Here is a 19,480-nt window from a genome sequence, read left to right on the forward strand (position 1 = left end):
CTATTATGGCACTTCAGTGGCTCTGAAAATGCAACATAACGTCAGTAAATCTGCTCCAGCCACGTTTTCGTTCCAAAAGTGAAAAAGCACTCCTTCCCTTCTAAGCCCTGCCTTGCAGTGTGCCCAAACCGTACCTTTTACCCCTTGTGGGGTAGTTGGTGCATTCAGAAGAAATTAAACAACAAACTATGGGTATCATTTTCTCCTTTGCCCTTACGAGAATAAAAAAATATGGAGCTAATACAATATATTGGCTGGAAAAGTGGAATTTTTCAATTACGGTATTCATTGTATTTTGCTTTAATTTCTGTGAAGTTCATGAATAATTGAAAACTAGCAAATTTCCTGACGGTGGTTGTAAAATATTTTGAGAGAAGCATATTTTAAAAATGTTTAAGTGTTATAGGAATGATTCTAATTGTAAAAGTAACTTCAAAATTGAACCGGGCTCTAAAATGTTTTTTTTTTTTTTTTGTATAAAGTTCCTTGAAAATGTGAACGTTTAAACTACCAAACATTCTAACATCCTAATTTATTTTTTTTAAGTAGACTTAAAATAGACATATGGTAAATTGTTGTTTTTTTGTGGTCTGACTAATTTTATACGGGTATTAAGAAAAATCACAAAGTTTTTGCCAAAAATTTTAAAACATTTTTTCAAAATGTATATGAAACCTAGGATCATAAATTTAAAGGTGTTAGCCAATGAAAACAAGTCATCATCTATTGAAAGGATAGGGTCATCAGATCTGGTCACTTTTATTCCTACTACAGAAATGATGTGTCAGGCCCAACTGCTGCACCATTAATTTTTTTTGTATAGGTCTGTTGGAAAAAGCTTTCCCATAGGAAATGAATGAAGTTTGTATCACAGGCTGTGTTTGTGCGATTTCAATAAAATTAGACAAATGGCTAATAGTTTGTTTTTCCCAAATAGGTTTCATGTTGATGAAATCAAATCTGCAAATATTTTCAGGAAGTGGTGCATCATCCCAGTTCTTGGATTGATTGAGAATTCTTTACATGATGCTCGCCTTTTGCACAACTCCTTTTGCCTTTTGCTTCAGATGATTAATTCCTGCTCAAAAGTTGCCGATATGCTGCTAGACAGTGGTTTGCTGTATGCCTTGTGTAATACATTAGCAACCCTATGTGGTATTCAAACAAGGTAAGATTTTTTTTTCTTTTGTGATATTTCTGTGAGCCACACAGAAAATGATATCAGTATAACCCTCACTATAAGCAGTCACTGAAATAAAGTTCATCCGCGGTAGATTTATATTGATGCTATGCATCCAAACATTAATAATTTATTCCCATCTCCAAGATCCTATCCCAGTATGTAGTATGTGTAATAATAGCAAATACCTCCAATTAGAAATGGATAATTTTTCTGATTCGCTGTGTCTCCTTCCTTATGTGCAGGCATTGCAGGACCTTAGGTATCCATGGTTACGACCACTTATATAGTGACAGCTAGGTGCTAGTGATTGTAACCATGGATACCTAAGGTCCTGCAATGCCTGCACATGAGGAAAGAGACATAGCAAATCAGAAAAACTATACTACACTTATTGGAGGTATATGCTATTACACCTACTACATATTGAGATAGGATCTCCAAGTCATCATTTCTTGGAGGTGGGGGTTAAGTCACTTGTCCTTTTTGACTTTCACTAGAATTTTTAAAACAAATTCCCAAAAATGGCTGACTAGATTCATGAATTTTGTGCAAAGCCCCAAATTGACCTCTTTTCTTTTTGTCCTTAAAGGGTACCTGTCAAGCAGGATTGTGCACAGTAACCTTGAGACAGTGTCAGGTCGGCGCCGTTATACTGATTAAAATGATACCTTGGTTGATGAAATCTATCTTGTGGTGGTTGTTTAACCTTTATGTTCAGTTTCAAGTTAATGATATGCTCATGCTTCGGGGCGGCCTGTGGGTGGGTCTTCATGTGGTGTTCTGATTATGTATTCATCAGTATGGCTTCTGACAGGTCACTGATCTCTCAGTGACCCATCCCCTTGTTTACATAATGAATATTATATATACATATTAAAAAAAACCTCTGCAGGCAGGAGCTGGCTGTGGCACTTGCACTGCAGAATAATTGCATGTGTAATATGTACCATATATACTCGAGTATCAGCCGACCCGAGTATAAGCCAAGGCACCTAATTTTGCCACGAAAAACTGGGTAAACGTATTGACTTGAGTATAAGCTGGGTATACGTTGTCCCCTCATCCATAATCCTGGTATGCATGACTCACCCATCTCTGTCCTGGTATGCATGGCTCCCCCATCACTGTCCTCGTATGCATGGCTCCTCTATCGCTGTCCTTGTATGCATGGATCCTTATCCCCTATCCTTGTATGCATGACTCTTTATCCCCTGTCCTGGTATGCATGACTCACCCATCTCTGTCCTGGTATACATGGCTCCCCCTCCCGTCCTTGTATGCATGGCTCCTTATCCCCTATCCTTGTCTGTATGGCTCTTTATCCCTGTCCTTGTATGCATGGCTCCTTATCCCCTATCCTTGTCTGTGTGGCTCCCAGTCCCATGCTTGTATGCATGGCTTCTTATCACCTATCCTGGTATGCATGGCTTCTTATCCCCTATCCTTGTATGCATGGTTCCTATTAAAAAAAACAAACATCCTACTTATCTCACCTGTGCGCCCTCGCTGCATCTCCTTCCAGTGCCGGCAAATCTTCCTGCTGAGCGATCACGTGGCCGCGTTAAGGTAATGAATCTTCACTCCACGCCTGTGGGAGTGGAGAGGCGTGCATATTTATTACCTTAATGAGCAGGGCCACGTGATCGCTCGGCCGGAAATGCTTGCAGCGGAACGAAAGAGGTGCAGCGAGGGCATGCAGGAAGGAAAGTAGGATGTGTGCTGGAAGCCGGTGGCTGCGGCTGTCACTGTGCGCGCTATAAGAGAAATGAATATTCATTTCTCTTTAGCAGCGTGCACAGTTACAGCAGCAGCCACCAGCTCCTGCCTCTGTGACCTGCTGCTCCGCCGCTACCCCTCCCCCTCACTGTCTTTGTGGGACAGTTGACTCATGTATAAGCCAAGGGGGTGTTTTCAGCACAGAAAATGTGCTGAAAAACTCGGCTTATACATGAATATATACGGTATATAATTATTATGGTTGAGGTTATCCTGATATTAAAAAAAAATCCATTTGAAAATGGCCCCTGCGTAGTAGCAGCTATGGGTGTATATAGAGGTGATCCGATAGCTGCTGCTGCGCTGGCGGTGCCATCTTGCGAGAGAAAAAATAAATTTCCTTCTCCAAGATGGTGCTGCAGAGCCTGCGCAGTAGCAGCTGTCGGATCACCTCAATATATACCAATCGTTGCTATTGTGCAGATGCATTGGGTGCCATTTTCAAGTGGATTTTTTTTTTTTATATCAGGATGACCTCAACCATAATAATTATATGCACAATTACACTTGCGATCATGCTGCAGCGAAGGTTCCATGGCCTGCAGAAGGTTTTTTTTTCCAATATGAATATTCTTATAAGACTAGGAGGAAAAGAGTGATGTCTCCTTGTCTAGGGCACTACTAAAGCGGGGACTTGGCGAAATTTGCATTTTAAATTAAACTACATTAGAAAAGTGATTAGATTATTACATATTCAGACTTGAAAGTCCTCAGTGGTTGATACCTTTCAATGGCTAACTGAAAAGATGATAACAAATCGATTACCATGTTAAATGTATAGACGTTTCGGATTACATTAAACTTTGGTTTCAGACCGCTAAAACTCTACAAACCTACAGACTCTCAAACAGGCAGCATCGGGCGTTTGCCTTGTTCTTTTGAGGCTTTGAAAGCAAATACAGTGTAACGGTGAAGGGATATTTAGGCCTCCAGACAATTTTTTCCTGATTCCTCACAACAGTCACGTGACCCAGTTCTTGTTAAAGTGAGCCTGTAAGGTTGAGAATGGTATTTGATCTGCAGGCTTGATGTTATCGTAAAACTTACATTTTGTAAGTTCAGGAGGCGGTCCTATTCAGTGAATGACAGTCCTGCCCTATATGACTGCATGCACAGATGGCTGTCAATCACTCAATAGATCTGCCTACACACTAGGGATGTTATTGCATCTTTTTCCAACAACTTATATCATGCAGCTCAGTTCCTCCTTCGCTATACTATGCTGACCACAAATTGAACTGCATTTGCAACATAACCAGTTCCTTCTTTAGTGGTTAGTCAGAGATAATGGATGTTAGAAGGTGAGGAAGGGGCCACATGTTCTGAATGTATTAGAGTTTTATGTATTAATATACACCCACGCATTCAAAGATTGCAAACTTTTTTCATTCCATCTTCTAGTGTTTCCCAGGATGAATATATTTTGCTTGCTTCTGACTTGCAGCAACTGCTGATAGCTGTTACTATACACTCCTGCAGTTCATCTGGATCTCAGTATTTTCGAATTATTGAGGATTTAATAGTAATACTTGGATATCTGAATGAAAGCAAAAATGAAAAGTTGCAAAGTAAGAATTTTCAACTAAATGAGTTTTAAACAAACTATATATAAGACGTGTGTGTATATGTATAAATATATATATATAACGTGAGGTAGCGCTGTCATTCAGTTAGGGAATTCTCGCTCAGCCGCCACAAAACCAGATCCAGCACGGGTTTTCATAAAGCAGTAAAGTCCATGAGGTTTATTCATCATCATAAACCAAAACAAAACAGCAGAGCGTCCATTAGGCCGGGGTCACACTAACAGGCGCAAAATACGGTCCATAGTTTACAGGTGTAATACGGATGAATGACCACTAAATAGTGCTCCGTATGTCATCCGTAAGCCAGGTGTGGTCGCGTATTTTGCGCATGTAAGCATCCGTATGGAATCCGTATGCTGAGATTTTCTCGCCGGCTTGCAAAATGGACATATAATGGAGCCCTATGGCAGGTTTTATAACACAAACGAAAGAATAGATATAGACACATAGAATACATGTGTGTGTGTGTGTATATATATATATATATATATATATATATATATATATATATATAATATGTCATTGTGACAAACACATATATATATATATATATATATATATATATATATTTGTACTTCACAGAGTTCTTCATAGCAGAATAGCCGCTAATTAACTTGCCGGCTTCTATGAAATCATTCCCCAACCCGACATGAAATGACACATGGTTTACATTCAGTAAAGCATTTCATTTCATGTTTTTTTTATATGTCCCTGACTAATAATTAGATGAGGGTTTGTGTGCAAAATTTGGGAGTTGTAGTTGTTATTTTAAGGGGTTAATTTGTTAAAAAATTGTAGTGGTGGCGAATGGGTTAATCTAACAAAGGGTTAATGTCACCTAACAATCGAATGGTGACATTAACCCTTTGTTAGATTAACCCACTCGCCACCAATATAGGGCAATGGGAAGCCCACGCATTTTTTAACAAAGAATTAACCCCTTAAAATAACAACTATAACTCCCAAATTTTGCACACAAACCCTCATCTAATTATTAGTCAAGGACATATAAAAAAACATGAGATGAAATGCTTTACTGATTGTAAACCATGTGTCATTTCATGTCGGGTTGGGGAATTATTTGATAGAAGCCGGCAAGTTAATTTGCGGCTATTCTGCTATGAAGAACTCTGTGAAATATATATATATATATATATATATATATATATGTTTGTCACAATGACATGTATGTGTGTGTGTATATATATATATATATGTATTCTATGTGTATATATCTATTCTTTCTTTCTTTATTAAACCTGTCAGTGTGAGTTTACTGTATAGCGCACTGAATTGCCGGCTTTTCTGAAAGACACCGGGTGCGTATTTCTCGCAAGTCACATGTGTGGTCCGTGTGTAATCTGTATTTTTTGCGCACCCATAGACTTGCATTGGCGTATTACGGGCGTAGTACGCTGACAATCGCAGCATGCTGCGATTGGCATGGACCGTAGAATACGCCCGAGAAATATACGGCTGTTGGGAGCAAACTCATAGAGAATAATTTGTCCGTGTCTAATGAGTGCTTTTTACGGTTCTCACTCGTCCATATTCCTCTCTAGTGTGACCCCGGCCTTATAGGTTCACTCTGTAAACCCTGTGTTCACACAGGTTGTACAATGTCCAATACGCAGGCTTTTCAGCCTCACAGTTATATCTCACCACGTTAGGGTTCTCTCATGGCTGCTTCTCCATACTGCAGACATTCATTCCCTCCAGGGAACTCTCAGGCACTTGCAGCCATTACTCACAGCGTACACATGTGCTGTCAGGCAGGAAGCCCCATCTCAGCGGTACCTTCCACAATGGACCAACCGGGTCCAAGCATTCACCACCTGTGACCTACCCTGGCCACATTATATGGTTCATAGCCACGCCCACCGGGTCACATGACTCTTACCTCATCACAGGTCCTTCAAGCATTTACACACTCTTTACAATAGTGCTTTAAACACACCCCCTGGGTGGGTTTGTAGGTAACTGGCCCGTCCATCTCTCTAGTTACCTGGAGACTTCTCCCTTACACATTGAAACAACACCTCAGCAATATCATTGCTGAACAACACATAAGTCTCCATCCCAAAGCCACCCGCTTTGGGGATTCATAACGGCCATTCCGTATTCTGCCATTCATCCTTTCTCCTGGGACATCCACACAGCGCCCCCTAGCAGACTCAGTGGTTACTACACCACTATATATATATATATATATATATATATATATATATTTAAAAATTCTAATAGCACTGTACGTGTCACAGTGCGTGAGAAAATATGTTTGAATTTCTATGCAAATGAGGGTGTTACAGTGCACCCGGACTTTTTTCTTCTGATGGACAGCGCTCACTTGATAGATCAAACAACTGCCTCATGTGTGTGCGCATGCGGACTCACACTGGTTGTTCTGTCTGTGCAGTTTTTTGTGAGTGTGAACACAATGGCGTCACCTACCTGACTTATCACTGCTGATGCTGCCTGCTGCGCTGATACACCAGGAAGTGTAGTGAGTAGCTTCAGCGATGAGGTGTGAGGGTGGAGATCGAGCGGCTCCTGACTTTATTGCATCACCAAATAGGCGAATATCCCAACAGCCACCAATGACGGTGTGCCGGTGTGCGCCGAACGCACTATGTTGCATTTTGGTGCGCTCGGAGCACCGTCAAAAGGGCGCAGCGCACGCAAAATTCTACTAGTGCACGGTCTGCGCACCCTATGCTAAAGATAGGGTGTGCAGATCGCATGCAGCCGTGTGCGATACTAGGCGGAGATGACCGGAGGGGGCGGACAGGGGGCGGGGCTTAGCGGCGGCCGTGCGCTGCGGCCCAAAACGCTAGTGTGAAGCTAGCCTTAAGCCTGGTAATGCCAAAACGATGTGATTTTTGTTGTGTGTGTGTGTATATATATATATCATAGTGAAAAAAGACAAGGCCGCCTCTTTACATTTCTCCCGTGCCGATGCCTATGCTTTGTCGATATGAAATAAAGTGAATCATTTCAAGAGAACGATGAGTGCCATCCTGCTGTCTTTTTTCACTATGACATTTCATGTTTTTTCTTCACATGGATAGGGCACCGTTTCAGTAAAGGGTTACAAGTGTTACACCAATAGCGGTTACAAGCAGCCTTGCAGGTATTTCTTTCCCAGGGACAGTGCCGGATGTTTTCTTTCTTTGGACGTATATATATATATATATATATATATATATATATAATATGTCCAAATGTGAAATCAGACATAAATCACCACACCCAATTGGCACCACAGACAAAAAAAATGTACTTGAGTGAGGAGAAGAAGGGCTCAATTCTGGCTTTACTAGCAGAGGGATACAGTGAGTGTCGTGTTGCCTCCATCCTTAAAATTTCTAAGGCGGCAGTCCATTACAACAAGCTCAAGCAGCAGACATAGGGGACAACAAAGCTACGGACAGGCAGAGGGCGAAAACGACTCTACACTGACCATGATGACCATCATCTTATTCGAATGTCACTCAGCAACCGCAGGATTCACATCAAGAGATCCACAAAAGGAATGGCAAATGGCAGCTGGGGTGAAGTGCACTGCAAGAACAGTTCATAACAGGCTCCTAGAGGCAGTGCTCAAGTCATGTAAAGCTAGAAAAAAGCCTTTCATCAATGAGAAGCAAAGGAGAGCCAGGCTGAAGTTTGCCAAAGACCATAAGGATTGGACCATAGAGGACTAGAGTAAGGTAATCTTCTCTGATGAGTCTAATTATCATCTTTGCCCAACACCTGGTCGTCTAATGGTTAGACGGAGACCAGGAGAGGCGTACAAGCCACGGTGTCATGCACCCACTGTGAAATTTGCTGGAGGATCGGTGATGATCTGGGGATGCTTCAGCAAGGCTGGAATTGGGCAGGTTAATCTTTGCGAAGGACGTATGACTTAAGACGTATGAATTAAACTGGAAAAACAGTTGATTCCTTCTGCTCAGGCAATGTTCCCCAACTCTGAGGGCTAGTTTTTCCAGCAGAACAATGTGCCATGCCACACTGCTAGGTCAATCAGTGTGTGGATGAAGGACCACACATCAAATCCCTGTCATGGTCAGCCCAGAACCCCATTGAAAACCTCTGGAGTGTAATCAAGAGGAAGATGGAGAGTCACAAGCCATCAAACAAAGAAGAACTGCTTAAATTTTTGTACCAGGAGTGGTATAAGGTCACCCAAAAGCAGTGTGAAAGACTGGTGGAAAGCGTGCCAAGACGCATGAAAGCTGTGATTATAAATCATGGTTATTCCACAAAATATTGATTTCTGAACTCTTCCCGAGTTAAAACATTAGTATTGTTGTTTCTAAATGATTATGAATTTGTTTTCTTGGCATTATTTTAAGTCTGCAAGCACTGCTTTTTTTGTTACTTCCACCATTTCTCATTTTCTAAATACAAAATTTATTGCTTGGAAATTCGAAGACATGTCAGTAGTTTATAAAATAAAAGAGCAATTTACATTTTACTCAAAAATTTACCTATAAAGACAAAAGCTAGGCAAACTGAAAATCTTGCAATGGTCCCTTAATTTTTGCCAGGGCTGTGTGTGTGTATGTGTATATATATATATATATATATATATATATATATATATATATATATATATATATATGTACATATATATATATATATATATATATATATATATACACACAGTACAGACCAAAAGTTTAGACACGCCTTCTCATTCAAAGAGCTTTCTTTATTTTCGTGACTATGAAAATTGTAGATTCACTCTGAAGGCATCAAAACTATCAATTAACACATGTGGAATTATATAATTAACAAAAAAGTGTGAAACAACTGAAAATATGTCTTATATTCTAGGTTCTTCAAAGTAGCCACCTTTTGCTTTGATTACTGTTTTGCACACTTTTGGCATTCTCTTGATGAGCTTCAAGAGGTTGTCACCGGAAATGGTTTTCACTTCACAGGTGTGCCCTGTCAGGTTTAATAAGTGGGATTTCTTGCATTATAAATAGGGTTGGGACCATCAGTTGTGTTGTGCAGAAGTCTGGTGGATACACAGCTGATAGTCCTACTGAATAGACTGTTAGAATTTGTATTATGGCAAGAAAAAAGCAGCTAAGTAAAAAAAAAAAACGAGTGGCCATCATTACTTTAAGAAATGAAGTCTGTCCGAATTGGGAAAACTTTGAAAATGTCCCCAAGTGCAGTGGCAAAAACCATCAAGCGCTACAAAGAAACTGGCTCACATGGGACCTCCCCAGGAAAGGAAGACCAAGAGTTACCTCTGCTGCGGAAGATAAGTTCATCCGAGTCACCAGCCTCAGAAATTGCAGGTTAACAGCAGCTCAGATTAGAGACCAGGTCAATGCCACACAGAGTTCTAGCATCAGACACATCTCTACAACTGTTAAGAGGAGAATTTGTGCAGCAGGCCTTCATGGTAAAATAGCTGCTACGAAACCACTGCTAAGGACAGGCAACAAGCAGAAGAGACTTGTTTGGGCTAAAGAACACAAAGAATGGACATTAGACCAGTGGAAATCTGTGCTGTGGTCTAATGAGTCCAAATTTGAGATCTTTGGTTCCAACGACTGTGTCTTTGTGCGACGCAAAAAAGGTGAATGGATGGACTCTACATGCCTGGTTTCCACCGTGAAGCATAGAGGAGGAGGTGTGATGGTGTGGGGGTGCTTTGCTGGTGACACTGTTGGGGATTTATTCAAAACTGAAGGCATACTGAACCAGCATGGCTATCACAGCATCTTGCAGCGGCATGCTATTCCATCCGGTTTGCGTTTAGATGTACCAGCATTTATTTTTCAACAGGACAATGACCCCAAACACATCTCCAGGCTATGTAAGGGCTATTTGACCAAGAAGGAGAGTGATGGGGTGCTACGCCAGATGACCTGGCCTCCACAGTCACCAGACCTGAACCCAATCGAGATGGTTTAGGGTGAGCTGGACCGCAGAGTGAAGGCAAAAGGGCCAACAAGTGCTAAGCATCTTTGGGAACTCCTTCAAGACTGTTGGAAGACCATTTCCGGCGACTACCTCTTGAAGCACATCAAGAGAATGGCAAGAGTGTGAAAAGCAGTAATCAAAGCAAAAGGTGGCTACTTTGAAGAACCTAGAATATAAGACATATTTTCAGTTGTTTCACACGTTTTTGTTAATTATATAATTCCACATGTGTTAATTCATAGTTTTGATGCCTTCAGAGTGAATCTACAATTTTCATAGTCATGAAAATAAAGAAAACTCTTTGAATGAGAAGGTTTGTCCAAACTTTTGGTCTGTACTGTGTATGTATGTATATATAAAACTTGGTAAGAAAAAAGGCCAGCCGGCACCGCTGGTATCCCTGCCAGGTATTGCTGTCAAACTTGTGCTGTGTTGCAGGCTATTACAAAGATCCTGGTGCTTGTCCAGAAAACAAAATATGTATAAGTCCACAATCAGAAGAAAAAAGGACCATAGCACTCACCAATCCAAATAGAAAGTGCGCTTTTATTGGCACGCAATTAAAACTTCACGTGCACGCACCAACGACGGCCGTTTCGCACTTAACAGAGCTTCCACAGGTCATATTTACATATATATATATATATATATATATAAATAATTTTGAAGTGTTTTTATTGTTTTTTATTGTAGATTGAGCAGAAATAAAATATAAAAAAAATTGTGTGATTGTTGTAATCGTAGTGTCCTACAGAATAAGGTTAGCACTTAATTTATACTGCATGATGAAGGCCTAAGCAAAGTCTTTCTGAAAAAAACCCTGTGGTAGAATTGTTGCTTTTAAACATTCACATTATCGAAAAAACTTAAGTTATGTGCACCTGAAAATGTACCAAAAAGCCCTCACACACCTTTGTTGCTGAAAAAATGAAAAATATTACTGTCAAAATAAAGTGACATAATAACAAAATATTTATTTCCCAAAAATTGTTGTTTTACTGTGTAAAAGTATTAAAACACAAAAATAAATTCAGGTTTGTTATTGCCAGTAAATGTAACAACTTGCAGAGTAAATATATCATGTTATATATACTGCATGGTAAACGGTGCAAAAAAGCAAAAATTCTAATACACACACGCTTCAGAGCAGGCTGTCATTCAGTGTGTTGGGGAGTGATTACAACGCCATCACTATGTAGTCACGGGTGACTATAACCGCCCCTCTGACTGGAAGTGAATGGCTCATTTTCTCCCTGTAGCCACTCTTCCTTCCAGTAAGAAAGACAAGCAAGATTTTAACACTATTTACCCTCGTATTAACACTATATGTGCAGATAAAGTGTTTTTGGATAAAAAAAAGGTTCCTTTTAGGAGATGTAATTTAACTTCCAATAAGTTTGTGTTGGTGGTGTTTTTCTTTTCCAGACCTTGCTGTTGCAATGCAGTTTAAAATTTTACACTCTGCTGTGGAGTTCATAAAGACAACTTCAAACCAAGATCCTCAAAATATTTTCACCACATCTAATTTTCCTCAATCTTCGCATACAAAATACCCTAAAAGAAAAAGTGGGACCGGTAAGTCCTAAGTAGTAAGTGATTGATTACAAAGAAATTCTGTAGTTGTTTTTGTATTTGTACTTATTATCCACCATTAGACAATTCCTTCTTAAATGGTACAGTGCCCCAAATAACACATACTCGCCTGCTGGACTGAGCGTAATGTTGGCTCTGTCTCTCTCAGCACCAACATCCCAGTAACATCAGATGAAATTCATATTAGATTCATCTAGACATTGCTCCCCGTCCAAGAGTTAAGTACGGTATGTGTTGTTTATTTTATTTTGGACATTGTAGAAATTATGGAGGGGCTATCCAAGAATGGACACCTTTAATTTCCAGTAACATTAAGGTTGTGTAAGCTTTATGGTATAGCTATCATGTCTGATATATATGCAGCCCGTAATTTGTGTTTCTATATTTATTTTACGCATGCATACACTTATGTACAGACATTATAATCTAGATTCCCTTTGAGTGTGTCTTTGGAATGTGGGAGGAAACCGGAGATTCTGGAGGAAACCCATGCAAAAACTCCTTGCAGATGTTGTCGTTGGTGGGATTTGAACCCAGACCCCAGCGCTGCAAGGTTGCAGTGCTAACCACTGAGCCACCAAGCTGCCCTACTTGCATTGTTCATTAGCCTACTGAGTTACTGAGAAATCCAATGTTCCTGAGCCTTAGTATTTCAACATTTAGCAAAAAAATCTAATACAAGTATATGTGATGAAACATGCTGTTTTTTCAAAGGGATTATATTGTGAAATAATCACTATTGATCTTATAAAAATGTCATGCTAAACTTATTTTTATACATTTTTGGTGGTTTTTCCAAGTCATTACTGATGTAAAAATTAATCCTGAATTCTAGATCCCGTCATAACACAAGTATGGCAGAATTTCTACTCCACGTTGTCAGACTAATGTGGCAGGGTGCAGCGGACCCAAGTAAAATGGCAGCTGCACAGGTGCATAAATACCAAATGAAACAGCCAACCTGCAATCAGGGATTGGCCGTGTGGTACACCAGTGCAGAAGAAATAATCCGTTTGTGGCAGTGTTCACACAGGAAATGCAGGACTTCTGGTTCACAACCTCTTAGTAACACCATATAGGAGGGCTGCCCAGTGCCAACTAGAATGCATCCCGTGTGAACAGAGGTCACAAATTTGCAGAACCATTTGGGCCCAACTGTATCCTGAAAGAAATATAAAAAGTGCACAAAAAACATATCAATATATGTAAGGTATTGGTTGATATTAAGGCCTTAATACGGAAGCTGGCAAACTGCGTCAAAGTTCGTTACACTTGTCAGTCCCTACTCTAACATGGAAACCTCAAAAAGAGGAAAGAAAATCCTCCAAAAAATTCAGATACAAACCAGACAGGCCTAAATGCATCTGCACTAATACAGGGTGCAGCGGACCCAAGTAAAATGGCAGCTGCACAAGTGCATAAATACCAAATGAAACAGCCAACCTACAATCAGGGATTAGCCGTGTTTTCCGGTAGAGGATACGGATGCTCTCCTCAAGGCCATCAGAGTAACAATGGACCTACAGGAGGAAAAAAACGGCTAAGTCCCTGGAAGATGTCATGTTCGGGGGTCTACAGGAAAGGAAGAAACGTACCTTTCCAGTCAATGAGAAAGTCCAGGCACTCATTGAAAGAGAATGGAAGAAGCCTGAGAGATCAGGAGCACTTCCCTCCTCCTCTAAAAGGAGGTACCCCTTTGAACATAAAGACACAGAGATATGGGACAAGGTCCCAAAGATTGATGCAGCGGTGTCCAGGTTGTCCAAAAAACATATCTAGGTCAAAGACATCATCACTGATGCAGAACCTTAATGGAAGTGAGGGAAGGATGAACCAAAGGAAGACATCCAAAAATGCTCATTTTGAAATGAAGTGAGTAGCATTTCAAATAGGAATATACAGCCATTTTGACATTAATTTTTAAAGTAAGTATATCAGCCTCATGAAGGTATGCAAACTGTATTATAATATTAGGTAACAGATATTCCCAACAGCTTGTAAAAACAACCTTTTTGTGTAAATGGGATTCTTTTAAACACATTACCAAGTAACAGCTTGCAAAACAAGTGTGCATATGTGAACTTTCCATTGTAGAAATGTGTAAAATGTTTGGCTGGTCAGAAAAATATTCCATAACCGCATATACAACCAGGGTAATCTATCTTCTTTACTTATTTCATAAACTATGAAACATTTGAATATTTCAAAAATAATAAAATAACAATATAGAAGCTATTTACTATTGTTGTCCACTTTAACATCGTGTGTTTGCTTCCTAGGTGCACAAAGGTTGCCTTTTGCACAGTCAGACCCTCTTTTAATGACTATGCGTTCATTTGCAAGCAGTGCACTTACAGAACTAATGCACAGACGAATGAGTCAAGAAAATCCAATAAGTGCTTCTGAATCAGAGTTTGTGCAAAGACTTCAGCGACTGACAGTTCTTGGTGTCAACAGACTTATTTATCAAGGTTTACAAAGCTTTTTTATTGTATGATGTTAAAAAAGTATACTGTAATTAACGGCAATCATATTTACCAACATCAGTTGGCCCAGATTTATTAATTAGATATTTTGAACCCATGACGTCAAAGAGGGTAGTTGGCAAAAATTGTTCCTAATTTATTAATCTCATGCATTGGACTTGTAAAACTGTTTCCATTGCTTTTTATACCTGCAAATAACTGGTGCACATTTATCGAGAATTTCCTAAGCATATTTTAACAGCTGAAGCTTCCAGCCCCAACAACTGACACTTTTACATACACACTTACATGGGCAGATTTTTGTTGTCCGTAAATAGTGAATGCCTTCGTCAGCCTAACGCTTTTAAGTCAACCGGCGGGTCAATACTAACTACTTGAGGACAGAGGTTCATTCCAACACTTGTTCTCATGGTTGGTAGCTCTCATTGTATCTGCAGCCACAAGCTGTGGCTATAGTAGAACAATACCCTCTGTGGCTAAGCAAGTTGCGTTCATTAATATATAACTTCCCAAATTTCATTTGCTTGTACAATTTCAGTGGGTTCAAATTAAAATGGGCCGCGACTCTCCATTTGAAGTCAGTATATTTTCTCCTTTTGCTTCATTCAAAAGAACACTTTTCTATATTTGTGCAGATAGGGATAAGAGTTAGATGCCAATAGTTACATTTTGTGAAAGTGCTTGATTTTGTTTTCCGTTGTTTTAGATGTTGCAGAAGAAAAAGTGGACCCCGAATTGTGTTTAGAAGCTTCTGAAGACGAGTTACATTTGAATGTTTTCCATGTAAAAAAGGAATTTCAAAGTGAATTATTAAGAATCATGATTGAAGCAATCATGCTCTCATTTGTATGTCATTTTTTATTAATTACCAACATATGATTTTCTTATATTTGCAATGTTTGTGCTATTTCATTCCATGTTTTCAGTAACCAAATAAGAATAAACCATAGCCCATGACACCAGCAGACTGCTTTTAATGCTGTGTCAGGATGGCCTTTCACCTCCTGATACTGAACGGAGAAGTGCTGGATAGGCCTTTTAAAGTGATTCAGTCACCTATTTTTTCGCATATAAGATGCGGCCACCGCCATAAGGGGCTTATCTACAGCATTCTGTAATGCTGTAGATAAGCCCCCGATGTAACCTGAAAGATAAGAAAAACGAGTTCTTTTATACTCACCGGGGGGCGGTCCGGTCCGGGTCCGGCACCTCCCATCTTCTAGTGATGACGTCCTCTTCTTTTCTTCCCATCGCAGCTCCAGCACAGGCGTACTGCAGTGCGGAGGCACCGGGAAAGGTCGGAGAGGTTCGGTGCCTGCGCACAGCAGTACTCTGCTCTGCCCTCAACAGGGCAGAGCAGTACGCCTGCGACGGAGCCGCGGCGGGAAGCAAAGAAGAGGATGTCATCGCTAGAAGATGGGAGGCACCGAACCTGTACCACGACACCCATCGGACCCGGTCCGGACCGCCCCCCGGGTGAGTATAATATAACTCGTTTTTCTTATCTTTCAGGATACATTGTGGGGCTTATCTACAGCATTACAGAATGCTGTAGATAAGCCCCTGATGGCGGTGGCCGCATCTTATATGCGATAAAATAGGTGACAGATTCCCCTTAACGTCTTCAGTATTGATACATTTAGGCATACAAAAAATTCACATTTTTTTAAACATTCAGTTTTTACTGAAATGTTAAAAGAAACAAGTAAAACATTATGAACACTCAGGTCTAGGCTCATTTGGGGGAACTGCACACGTCTTTTTCTAGATCAGTATAAATAAGAATCATGTATTGTTAATTCCTAGCAGAGCAAGAAACAGAGTCCCCATGAATGAGCAGTCCACTTCTGTACATCCGAAAACTGCCCACAATATGTAGCAAGAAAGAAAGCAGAAAATAGGCACTTAAAAATGGGTGAATAGAAAAGGAAATATTTGAACATAACTATTATAGAAGAAGAGAAGTCTATGAATTTGTTACCCATCACTCAGCAGGACAGAGAAGAGATGCCATGTTTAGCAATGCGTTCTAAATTCAGGAGTGTTCGTGAATCATCTAAAAAAATAACAATTAGAATACTACATTGTAAATCGTTTTTCTGAGTGGAGTGTGGATCAAATTATCTAGTCTGCTTTTGGTTTGAGTAAGGTTATTATCTTCCTAATGTTTTCATAGATACACTGGACTCTCGCTTTGTTCCCAACTCCTATACAAAGAATGACTTTTCATTTCTTCACAGTATGGCTGTTACTTGGAGATGGAGGTCCAGGAGAAATTAACTTGTAGCATAAAGTTCAGTAATAATTCTGATAATTTTTACATATTCTTTCACATGTTGCAGAAACAACCACATTCAGAAGTACGGTATACTGTATAATACATTTTTGCAACAAATCTGTCATCTGTGAATGTAGACTTCTTTCCAATGACTGCATTTGAGTTTTCTTTGCTGTAAATGTTTTAATTCTAGGTTTGCTCCTTCTGCAGGGCTCTGGTAAAGTGAGCACTCCTAAACATCAGTGGAAGACTATACTTTATCTATGTACTGATACTTTTCGTCTTCAGCTTGTAAGGCTATTGGTGCATCTTTTGTCACCTTCACAGTCAACTGAGAATCGAATAAAAGTTCTTCAAATAGTCAATGAACCAAAACAGATTCAGGATATTTTAGCAGAATGTTTCAGTTCTGGTTTGCAAGTAAGTGTTTATTTCCAAAGTGTTATATTTCTGACAAACAATCCTTTTCTGAACTGCTGTTTATATATTTCTACTGTTTTTTTTTAATTAGAACAATATTTTGCAGATATTTGTGTCATCTTTGATTCTAAATTCCGCACTATAGGTGAACCTGCCATTTGATTCATGCTCTCGGAACCATGGGCAATTACAGTGCAAGAGAGTTGTGAACAGGCATTGTTAACCCCTTAACGTCCAATGACATCTGATCAGCTGTCATGTGCCCCTAACATCCGCGGGTGGAATCGACCACCGGTCATTAACCCCGCCTTCGGCACCTGTGTCACATGACTGTGGGTCGCCGATGGGTTGGTATGACAGCCTGGGATCTGCAGGAGACCCCTGTGGTTGTCATTGCCAGATTGCTATGAGCGACACCTAGCGGACGGCGCTCTTAGCAAGTGAGCATATCTGCTACATAGAGCAGGGCTGAAGCTCTGCTCTATGTAGCACAAATAATCGGATGATCACAGCTTCTCTTCTATTCTCCCACGGAGACAATTGTAGCAAGTAAAATAAAATGTTTTTAAAAATATTAAAAAAAATAAAATTTCAAAGCACCCCCCATTCGATCCATTCAAAATAAAACAATTAAAAAAATACACATTTGATATCGCTGCGTTCAAAATTGCCTGATCTATCAATATATAAAAAGAATTAATCCGATCAGTAAACAGTGTAGTGTGAAAAAAAAAAAAAGTAAAAACGCCGGAATTACGTTTCCTCCTTCCCCCATGATTGCACCACAGAGAGAGGGGATCCGCCCATCAGGGATAGGAAACCTACAGATAAAAATGCAGTACCTCTCTCCCGCATCAGTTGGTTTCCTATCCCTGATGGGGAACCTACAGTCGACGTTTGAGAACATAACTGAGGATCATCGTGGGATGCAAGACTGGACCAATCCGGGCAGCAGGGGTTCCCTGACGTGCCACTGCTGGGGTCAGTGGACCTTTAGGGTTTGTGGGGAGAGTCTGCAAAAGAAGATTCCCGCAGGCCGCCTCTCCCGGAACTTTCCCTGGTACTGTCTCATGGCCACGCCAGCACCTTAGCAAGTTAGTGCGCACGCGTGGGGCAGAGCGCTCTAGTGATGCGAGCGAGCACCGCTGGACATTACTGGGTAATCCAGTTGAGTGAACGTGCGGGCAATAACATATGGACCACAATGCATGACTGGGTAATCCAGTCATGCCGGGCGCATGGCGTTTCCTCCTACGGAAATTGAAGGATATGGATCAGGTGGCCGGGGGAGGTACCATAAGTATTACTGGCAGAAGGAAGCACTGAAGCAAAGCTTCTAAGGCTAATTTCACATTAGCGTTTTTTTGCGCAGCGCATTGTGCGCAATATAATCGCATGCTAAAAACGCATCATACGTTTTTGCATGCGTTTGCGTTTTTTATGCGCATTCATTCTCTAGGGGTTAAAACCAGTGTCTACACATTTTTACGCCAAAAACGCATGCGCATGAAAGCGCAGACGAACGCATGTCCATGCGCACGCCTGTGTTCCCATAGACTGTAATGCATTATTTTTTCGCAAGCGTGTGCATGTGTTTTTTTTTATGCCTTTCAGCAGACCCAAAAATGCAACAGGTTGAGTCTGGCGTGTCTAGGCGCCCACCTTGAAAAAAACGCATGCGCACGAAAATGCATACGAACGCGTGCAAACGCAAGACCATGTGCACGCCATGTTAAACATAGGTACGTATGACGCATGCACATGGACACGCACAATGCGCTGCGCAAAAAAACGCTAATGTGAAACCAGCCTAATGGAGCTTGGGCAATCTTCTCCACCAGCCATGAGTGACCAGGGCATCTGGAGGTACAGGCTCTGTAGGCTCAGTCACCTCATCATCATGAGCAGCAGCAGCAGCAACAAGCAGAAGGAGACCCTTCACATCACCATAAACGGAGCAACAGCGGAAGTGGCAACTCGGGTTCTCAGTGCAGCAAGGGCTCCAGTGTGGCGTCGGGCACAGGAGAGAATCCATCTTTAGGAATGGTTCCTCCTCCAAATCCGGTACCCTTTCTTCTGTCAAGATGATAAGTGAGCTTCATGAAAGTCCACTTTGTAATTAGGGCCCCTGTTTTTTTAGAGGAAGAGAAATACAAGGAAAGCTAAGCATAGACTCTGTGCACTCTGTATGGAAAAGTTACCCACTACG

At 40.7% G+C, this 19,480-nt stretch overlaps 1 protein-coding gene across 3 annotated transcripts in view; it reads left to right on the forward strand.

The window, feature by feature from the left end:
* Positions 1-19,480, forward strand: part of LYST (lysosomal trafficking regulator) — a 722,897-nt gene that overhangs the window by 408,145 nt on the left and 295,272 nt on the right. For all 3 annotated transcript variants that reach the window (XM_073560091.1, XM_073560092.1, XM_073560093.1), the window contains exons 25-30: positions 938-1,168; positions 4,361-4,527; positions 11,920-12,069; positions 14,367-14,558; positions 15,280-15,419; positions 17,062-17,271. In XM_073560091.1, coding sequence (XP_073416192.1) covers positions 938-1,168; positions 4,361-4,527; positions 11,920-12,069; positions 14,367-14,558; positions 15,280-15,419; positions 17,062-17,271 — 1,090 coding nt within the window. The remainder of the gene's footprint in view (positions 1-937; positions 1,169-4,360; positions 4,528-11,919; positions 12,070-14,366; positions 14,559-15,279; positions 15,420-17,061; positions 17,272-19,480) is intronic.

Source organism: Dendrobates tinctorius, unplaced genomic scaffold (genome assembly GCF_039654945.1).
Source record: "Dendrobates tinctorius isolate UK_male_01 unplaced genomic scaffold, ASM3965494v1 ptg000293l, whole genome shotgun sequence".
Lineage (NCBI taxonomy): Eukaryota > Metazoa > Chordata > Amphibia > Anura > Dendrobatidae > Dendrobates > Dendrobates tinctorius.